At 45.7% G+C, this 9,877-nt stretch overlaps 1 protein-coding gene across 1 annotated transcript; it reads right to left on the bottom strand.

Moving 5' to 3' along the window:
- Nucleotides 1-1,638: 1,638 nt before the first annotated feature.
- TM2D2 (TM2 domain containing 2) lies at nt 1,639-4,396 on the bottom strand. Its single transcript, XM_050940308.1, has 4 exons — nt 4,055-4,396; nt 3,464-3,551; nt 2,473-2,588; nt 1,639-2,088 (listed from the first exon to the last, which is right to left on the bottom strand). Exons 1-4 carry the CDS (start codon nt 4,279-4,281, stop codon nt 1,875-1,877), a joined length of 645 nt encoding a protein of 214 aa, XP_050796265.1. The 5' UTR covers nt 4,282-4,396; the 3' UTR covers nt 1,639-1,874.
- Nucleotides 4,397-9,877: the final 5,481 nt, after the last annotated feature.

The following is a 9,877-nucleotide window of genomic DNA, read 5'->3' on the forward strand; positions in this document are numbered from 1 at the left end:
ATATCAGCTACTCAGCAATGTGAGTTCATAATAGTGGACTATTGTAAAATCACAGATGTAGGAATGCTATTCAGAGATTGGACCAGTGGTTCCTGTACTACTAAAATGCCCAGATTCCATTTACATACATTCTTTAATGCTCCCTTGCTTGTTTTTGTGTTTAGTTTCTGCTGTGATCCTCCTTCTACCAACCCTGCCTTACAGTTACTCCTCCACCAGGGTACCTTCCTCCCCAGTCCTCCTCAAAATTACACTTGTGGTATATTTGTGTATTACACTGCTATGAATCTTTAACATGCTACATGCTTTTAACTAATCATACAAGTTGCTAGAGCTACTGCCTTTCAGAACAGAGCTACAGCTGGGAAGAGGTGTTCTTTTCCACTTGCACTATCTTACAAATATCCTGAGCAGACACCTGGACTTGGCCATTAGCTGCACTGTCTCTAGTGTATTCTTCCCCTTCCCCTCCAGTCCTGGAAAATGAGTGGAATTGGACAGCTGTCTTCAGAGCACACACACTTGCCAAGAAAACCTGTGCAGCTTCCCCTAGAAATCAGTGCCAAAATTTCCTGTTACCAGAGCAGTTGGTGAATCTGACCCTAGCCAAAATTTACAAATCCGTGCTTGTATTTATGCAGTGGATTTCTATAACTTATTTTACGGTTGTTCTACCTTTCCTTCACCCTGTTTAGCACAGAAGTCAAAAGCACAGCAAATTCATTCACATACACCAGTGACCTAAATTCCTCGCTCTAATTCCAGGAGCTTTAATAGTTAGTTTCAGTCCAACTACACAAGCACAAAAAAGTCTCCTTAGCTATTTTTACCCTACAGCTAATGAAACAAACTATGGTTAAGTGGAGCTTTGCAGAGAAGGTTGAACAGACTGACTCCTACACCTACTACAGCAACCAAGATACTGCGGCAGCACCTGTTTTTCCATACACCTTTTTATTTTAAGACATTTGCTTGACTTTGTGCTTGTAGGTTCTACTCTTTTTACAAAAGCACAAAGCAGCAAAGAGTCCTGTGGCACCTTATAGACTAACAGATGTTTTGGAGCATGAGCTTTTGTGGGTGAATATCCATTTCGTTGGATGCATGCATGCATCCAACGAACTGGGTATTCACCCACGAAAGCTCATGCTCCAAAACGTCTGTTAGTCTATAAGGTGCCACAGGACTCTTGTCTGCTTTTACAGATCCAGACTAACACGGCTACCCCTCTGATACATAAAAAGCATGAAAGTATTCTTGTACAATGCAGTGTATAAGACCTAGGAACCAATGTTGAATAAGTTACAAAGTTGTGCTGCTCAAAGTTTCTCGCATTTATACATATCACTGAGTTAAGTAAATAAGCTTAATTGTTGATCACTTCCACAGCGCACCGATGTTTGTCATTAAGGAAAATTTCATCACATGTACTTCTATAACTCAGTGAACCTCTGAAAAAATCTACTGCACTGGGAACAGCTACACTTTAAAGGGGAGAGGCTAAAAATAGCACTTTAGCACATGCTATTTTAAAACATTAGCATGAAAGTGAACATCCAAAGGGAAAGGTACAATACTCAGCTGCTGTGTCAAATCTGTTATTCTGGAGAAAAGATCACCCAATTAATAGGAAGAATATACAGTGAGTAGTTTTCTTTGTAAATGAAATTTGAGGTATGTACAAAGAAGTTAGGTAAAGCATTGTTCTGCAACTGCATTCACTATGCAAATCCAGAATATATTTATACAAAATAAAAAAAAAATGCAGAAAAAAAGGCTGTTCTGACTCTGCAGAACAAATTTATCCAGTTGTACAGGGACAGATGCCCCATTAACTTCTCCTGCTGTCAATTCTCAAATAGCAATTTTTCTGTTCAGTAAGTCGTGCACCAGTTGCTGCCATCACTAGGCATCAACCCTCCAGTAATAAGGAGAATAAGGTCAACAAACCACCAGATACCAAGTCCTCCAAGAGTCAGTAGTTTTCCCACTGCTGTCCCTGTATGGCCCAGACAGAATCGATCCACTCCAAAACAACCCAGGAAGAAGGAGTAGAGTAAAGTAGTTATAAAGTAGTGGCCAGTGTACCTACAATAAATGAAGAATGAATAAATTAAAACCTCAAATACAGTTTCATTTGAGGAAAGGAGGAAAACACCCTTTCATAAAATTGAGCCTTTGCTGTGTTAACCTCCTCAATTTTTACAGTGTAGCTCCCTCTAATGGACTTTGGGGAATTTACATATTATAACTCTTAGGAAAATATGGGCCAATGAATAATGCAATCCAATAAAACACAAAGGAGTTCCCACGTATCCTGAGGCAGGGAGCAAATCCATTAGAGGGAGGATAAAAATTCATACAAAGTTACAACAACCCAGCCAATAGTTAGAGCAGCACGTTACAATGATGTCTTAGCTACCAATTCAATCTTTCAAAATGTAATATATTTCTGGAGGAAATAAATCTTACTTTATACATGGTTTATTCCCTCGTAGAAAAGTCCGAGGCTCTGCACACTCAATACCATCTAGTGCTTTGCACTGCACTGGAGTGTGGTCTACATCGCTATAGGCTTGGCCACCAAACTGTCAGAGGGGAAACAAATCACACACACAATTGAGAAATTATTTACCTAGGGCAGGAGAGAGGCAGGAAAAGGCCAGTTAAAAGGATATTTTCTTATCACAAAGTAAAAGGGCAGAGGGCCCTCAGTACTAAGTGTTTAATACTTATTGTTGGTTCAGTAAATGCGTGCAGTCTTGTTCAGTCACTATGTTATTTTTGGTCCTCACTGGTGTTTATAACTCCTCCCAGTTTAGAATGATCTGCAAGTATTATTAACATACACTCTATGCTTCTCCCCGCACCCTATCATGTCACTATGAATTCTTTGTCAGTGGACAAAGATTTAACTGTGGCCTAGTGGCCAACAGTCCACAATATATCACCTTGTACATGAGCTAACTGAAAAACCTCAAGTGCTTCAGTCCTGTTGCTTTTCTCATGGGAAGGACAGCAGATTATTGTGGAGGGATGAGAAAGAAAAGAATAGTTTTCACCCTCACAAAACTGCTCGTGGGATAAAAAAGTGGACCCTGCACCTTTACCTCTTCCCTAAAATGTCCATGATCAGGAAGCACAAGTGGCTTGGAAACCTTTTCCTTTCACTTCCTGAATACTGCTTCTGCCAGGAGAGGAGAACTTCCACAATCCATAAACTTCTATGGGTGAAGGAGAAGCACATACCCAAATCCACTGGCTGCAGAACTACAGAAGAAAGCTCTTGGGGAGGTATTCTATTCCCTTATGCTGGCATAGCACTCTTGGTTGCAATTATTACAAACCACCCTCTGCTTCTAAGGAGAAGTTCCATTCAGGTTAAGGGTCCAAGGATATCTAAGACCACCCCAGTGTGTGAATACCCTCTGAGAAGTTACAAAATCATCTTTTTTCAGCCCACCTTAACACATCCATAACCTAATTCTCGCTGTGCAGTAATATTTCCAACATGGTCTACTGGATCCTCACATTCAATGAATTCCTCGGGCCTGTAAACGATCAAAACTCATCACATTCACACAGTTAAATGGGGGGGGGGGAAGAGAATAAGTTAATTCAAAAGGGAAAACATCATGTTGAGGTCCCCTATCTTCCCCTTCACACGCACCATGACGAGCCCTGTCACCCATTCTTGTATGTGCCTCATTTCCCGTTATCGCCCCATCTATCCCAGCCCGTCACTTGTCTTCCCTGCATACATCCCACTTTGTCATCCCTTTCTGAATGCCCCTTTCTGCTGACCACTATGCAGGGGTCTCTTTGCTCAATATAAACCAGTTCTCAGCACCACACCAGCTCCTCGCATTGTCCTTTCCCCTGTGCCCCAGCTTCCTGCCTTAGCATCAGATCACTCCTCAGCCCTCTCCTTACCCCACAGTTCTTCCTCAGCCCCAGCCCCCCTCATCACTCCCCCATATCACTCCTCCCGCTCCCCACCTTGTCCCTCCCCGCCCTCAGCACCCCCAGCAGCCCCCTGCCCTCCCTCGCTCACAGGAAGGTGCAGAGCACAAGCGGCGCCTGCGGGTCCCCGTAGTCACAGGCGGGGGCCGGGCTGCCCGCGGGCTGGTCGGGCTCTCCGGGGTCCCCGCTCTCCGCCCCGGTCGCGTTGTGCTGGTGGCTCCGGGAGACGCCCTGCAGCAGCAGCAGGTTCCCCAGCAGCAGCGCTGCTTGCCCGCACAGCAGGACGTAACTCACCGGCCACCCAACCCCCGGCACCATCGTGCCTGCCCTGCCCGCCTCCCCAGCGCCCCCACCCGGCCTGCGCTGCTAGGAAACACCGCCAAAAACCACGCCGGCTAGGCCGTACCCGAGAGAGCGCAACCTATCGCCTTCCGACCAATAGGATGGCTGAATGTTTGCGAGGAGGCGGGAAATCGGGACGAATAGCCCACTCCACCAATAGATCCGCACATTATCGGCCAATCAGCGACTGGCAAGAAGCAAGCTGGGTTGGCTGGCGGAGAGGGGCGGTACTACTGCAACCAGTAACACGATTGGTTACTCCCTCGGCACGGGCGACCAATGGGTGAAGAGGGGGCGGGGAAAGGCCACACTCTCAGGGTAGAGTGGTGTGTCTACACTGTACAGTTAGGTTCGTTTCAGCCCTAGCCTCTTTCCTTCTACATTCAAAGCAAAGCAGCTTGACTTGGGTCAGCAAGACCTGGTTCTAGGGTCCTGCTGGGGCGTTCAGAGCCCGAGTCCTGCTGTGACTTGGGCCTATCAGTGGGTCCTTGGTGTCTCTTCTAGGCTGGTACATACAATGTTCAAGTACAGAGTCATAGATGTTAAGGCCACAAAACCATTGTGATCATCTAGTCTCTCGTTTCTCAAATGCACCCACCGGGGTTTTTCCTGAATTCATGGCCATTTCCTGGGCTGGAAAGGAGGAGCATCAGCCTCTCTCCTTCGTCCCTGTTGCTCCTGCATGCACCACCTCTCTGGAGACACAGGTGGGAAACACAGTGCTTAAGGAGCAATGTGAGGCAGCGAGGAAGGGGTGAGAAGGCGAGCAGTGGGCAAGGGAGCCTTGCGGGGGAGTGAGGAGGCAAGCAGTGAGCCAGCAGCAGGGAGAGGAGATGAGTGGGTGGGCTGTCTGAAAGCTGGAGAATGAGGAGGCAAGCGGTGAAGTGAGCAGCAGGCAGGGAGGTGAGGAAGCGAGCAGTGAGGGGAGCAGCAGGTGGGGAGGTGAGAAGGGGAGAGACCAGTGGGGGAGGCAAGGCCACCCAGAGGATTCAGGGGGCTGGGGCAAAGCGAGGGAGCTGCAGCGTTTGTACTCGCCTGGTGGCAGTACGGGTCTTGGGCAGCACTTAAGGGCCCCCTGCCGCCGAAATGCCGGCCGAAGATCTGGACTGCTGCCGGGCCAGGGCCATAGACTTTAAGGTCAGAAGGGACATTATGATCATCTAGTCTGACCTCCTGCACAACGCAGGCCACAGAATCTCACCCACCCACCCACTCCTGTAACAAACCCCTAAGCTATGTCTGAGTTATTGAAGTCCTCAAATTGTGGTTTGAAGACCTCAAGCTGCAGAGAATCTTCCAGCAAGTGACCCATGCCCTATGCTGCAGAGGAAGGCAAAAAACCCCCAGGGCCTCTGCCAATCTGCCCTGGAGGAAAATTTCTTCCAGACCCCAAATATGGCGATCAGTTAAACCCTGAGCATGTGGGCAAATTGCCCCACTTGCCCCCTCTGGGTGGCCCTGGGGGGAGGTGAGGAGGCGAGCAACGAGAGGATGGGGGAGGTGATTCATACAGTCATAGATTCTAGGACTGGAAGGGACCTCGAGAGGTCATCGAGTCCAGTCTCTTGCCCTCATGGCAGGACCAAATACTGTCTAGACCATCCCTGATAGACATTTATCTAACCTACTCTAAAGTATCTCCAGAGATGGAGATTCCACAACTTCCCTAGGCAATTTATTCCAGTGTTTAACCACCCTGACAGTTAGGAATTTCTTCCTAATGTCCAACCTAAACCTCCCTTGCTGCAGTTTAAGCCCATTGCTTCTTATGCTATCTTTAGAGGCTAAGGTGAACAAGTTTTCTCCCTCCTCCTGATGACACCCTTTTAGATACCTGAAAACTGCTATCATGTCCCCTCTCAGTCTCCTCTCTTCCAAACTAAACAAACCCAATTCTTTCAGCCTTCCTTCATAGGTCATGTTCTCAAGACCTTTAATCATTCTTGTTGCTCTTCTCTGGACCCTCTTCACTTTCTGCACATCTTTCTTGAAATGCCATGCCCAGAACTGGACACAATACTCCAGCTGAGGCCTAACCAATGCAGAGTAGAGGAGAAGAATGACTTCTCGCGTCTTGCTCACAACACACCTGTTAATGCATCTCAGAATCACGTTTGCTTTTTTTGCAACAGCATCACACTGTTGACTCATATTTAGCTTGTGGTCCACTATAACCCCTAGATCCCTTTCTGCCATACTCCTTCCTAGACAGTCTCTTCCCATTTTGTATGTGTGAAACTGATTTTTCCTTCCTAAGTGGAGCACTTTGCATTTGTCTTTATTTAACTTCATCCTGTTTATCTCAGACCATTTCTCCAATTTGTCCAGATCATTTTGAATTATGACCCTGTTCTCCAAAGCAGTTGCAATCCCTCCCAGTTTGGTATCATCTGCAAACTTAGTAAGCGTACTTTCTATGCCAATATCTAAGTCATTGATGAAGATATTGAACAGAGCCAGTCCCAAAACAGACCCCTGCGGAACCCCACTTGTTATACCTTTCCAGCAGGATTGGGAACCATTAATAACTACTCTCTGAGTACATTTATCCAGCCAGTTATGCACTCACCTTATAGTAGCCTCATCTAAATTATATTTGCCTAGTTTATCGATAAGACTATCATGCGAGACCGTATCAAATGCCTTACTAAAGTCTAGGTATACCACATCCATTGCTTCTCCCTTATCCACAAGACTCGTTAGCCTATCAAAGAAAGCTATCAGATTGGTTTGACACGATTAGTTCTTTACAAAGGAGGCAAGTGGTGAGCCAGCAGCAGGGTGATGAGATGGGGTCTGGTTGCAAGTGGGGAAGTGATAAGGTGGGTGGAGGGGCATCTGTGGCAGGGCAGTGAGGAGGTGAGCGGTGGGTGGGGGAGTGAGGAGGGACACAGGAGCCAGGTGAGGGCTGAGAAGGTGAGTAGTGGGCGCATGGGCAGCAGGTAAAGCCCCCCTTTGGAGAGGCTAGCCCCCTACTCCACCCCTTCTGCCTGCATTCCCCTCCTGGCAGCTGGAGCCCTGAGACCCCCTGTGACTGGAGCCACAAGCCCCCCGCCCGGAGAAGCCCCCAGCGGCTCCCCTGTGGCCGGAGCTCAGGGCTGGCCGAAGCCCCATGACCCACCCCCCCGCACACCTGCCCAGAGGAGCCCTGAGCTGGCCAAAACCCGGAGTGCCCCTCCCTTCATCCGGAGGAGTTCTGGGCTGGTCAAAGCCTCGAGGGCCTCCCCCGCCCCTCCCCCGCACTGAGGAGCCCTGGGCCAGGCACATCCGTGCGTCCCCTCCCCAGACCCAAGCCACCCAGATATGTTTTTCATTATTATTTGGACTTGTATTATGTCAAAGCATTGTTAAATTTACTTCACAATTGTTATACAGACAACCACTTTTACCAAAAAAGCAAAAGAAACAATAATATAAAAGACAAGAACATGCAAAGCACCTTATTTGTGTTTCTATTCTGTTAGGGCTAATAAAGAATAGAGATAACTATGCATGATTTTTATTATTGTCTGCAAAAAAAAAACCCAAAACCTTACATAAATAAATTACAATGATTTGGATGTATGTATGTGCATATTACTTTACTAACTTTAGGTAAAATAATTAATTTTAGGAAAAAGTGTCAGTGCGGCTACCCGCAAGAGTTGGTGGCCAAACTCTGAGGCCACCAAAAAATTTATTGCGAGAAACCCTGACTAGTCTGACTCCCTACGTAACATTAGACATGGGACTTCCCTGAATTAATTCTTGCTTCAAGTCCAATAGTTGTGGTTGAACTCAAGAATATTTGTTATACAAGCAACCAATAGTGATGTAAAGATTTCCAGTGAAGGCAAATCCTTCGGTGCAACTGTTGATAAATAAATACTACACCCATCTTACAGCACCCCTGCTACCATGCTGAGATACTGGTTCCGTGGTGACTCCAAAAGAAGCATGCTTTCCATTGAACCATCTGTTCATCAGAAAATAAAATAGCTTTATTGCTTAGCTATAATCATGGGAACTCCTGTGAAGTGCCTTTTCTTACTCTTTCTACAGCTTTCTTACCAGAGATGTCAAAGTAGAGAGGACTCTAATTGCCTCCCTGTGCTACCACTCCATACTTCAGTCCCTCAGCTGAACCTAGCTGATGGATCACCACTTTTTGAGGATGCTGAGGGATCATACTGGTTTTAAAACGTACTTGCGCCTAAGTTTCCCTAAGCTGCCTCATGGAGAACTGGAGTACTTGTGGCACCTAAGAGACTAACAAATTTATTTGAGCATAAGCTTTCGTGGCATGAAAATTTTGGCATACTATGGGGCCATGCGGGTACCCATAGCAGTGCCGCTGATTTGAAGGTTTGTCCCCAAATATGAAATAGTTATGGGTGAGTTATGGTCGATTACAGACCTAAAAGTCGCAATATTACAACAAAAAAAAACCTTCAGAAACAGACTTCAATGAGAGACTGCTGAATTGGAATTAATTTGAAAATTGGACACCATCAAACTATGCTTGAATAAAGACTGGCAGTGGATGGGCCATTACACAAAGTAAAACTATTTCCTCATGCTTATCTCCCCTCTTACATCTCCTTGTCAATTGCTGGAAATGGGCCATTTTCATTACCACTAGAAACAGTTCTTTTTCTCTCCTGCTGATAATAATCACCTTAACTGATTGCTCTCATTAGAATGTGTATGGTAACACCCATTGTTTCCTGTTCTCTGTGTGTATATATCTTCCTACTGTATTTTCCACTGCATGCATCCAACGAAGAGGGGCTGTAGCCCACGAAAGTTTATGCTCAAATCAATTTATTAGTTTCCAAGGTGCCACAAGTACTCCTGTTCTTTTTGCAGATGCAGACTAACACGGCTGGTACTCTTAAACCTGTCATGGAGAACTTTTTATGTGATAAAAGTCAGGATCCCTCTATCTGATTAATGAATATGCGGAGGCAAGCCTCAGCCCCTCTACTGTGTTATTTTATCAGTTAAATTACACATTAATGACTGCAGCATCAGGGTCAATGTTTGTGACTATATGCTGCTGTCTGATCTAGGTGTTCTTCATGCCTCGATGGTGTTTCCCAGCAACAGATTCTGCTAGGGATTTAGTTGGTTTCTGGCCTTCCAAGAAAACCAAAGACCTAACATTTCATGTAAAAAAATAATTTTAAGAATATACAGGCAAGTGCCCCACTTTACCCACAAATGGGGATTTGAAATACAATTTTTTTTCCTTAGGTTTTCTTTAAAATATTTATAAAATCACAATTGCGGGATGTGAGGGATCCAATTATCAGATAATGCTTTCATCCTTGTGCCCTCACTGGACCCTCAGGTCTCCTGGGCCATCATTTAGGTTTTAAGGCTGGAGTCTCTTGCTCTACGGCCAATAACCAGGATATTATCTACCATAGTAAAGCAGACTGGGGTATTGTTTTCTCTCAAAGGTGTCAGATAATATCCCCTGAATAAATTAAGTTTAATAGCCACTTTGGAAGAAAACATAACAAATAAGAGATGTTTAACGTTAAGATGTTAGTCAGGGTCTTACATAAGGTCCAGGAAAGCTAGCAAA

This window comes from Gopherus flavomarginatus, chromosome 2 (genome assembly GCF_025201925.1).
Source record: "Gopherus flavomarginatus isolate rGopFla2 chromosome 2, rGopFla2.mat.asm, whole genome shotgun sequence".
NCBI lineage: Eukaryota > Metazoa > Chordata > Testudines > Testudinidae > Gopherus > Gopherus flavomarginatus.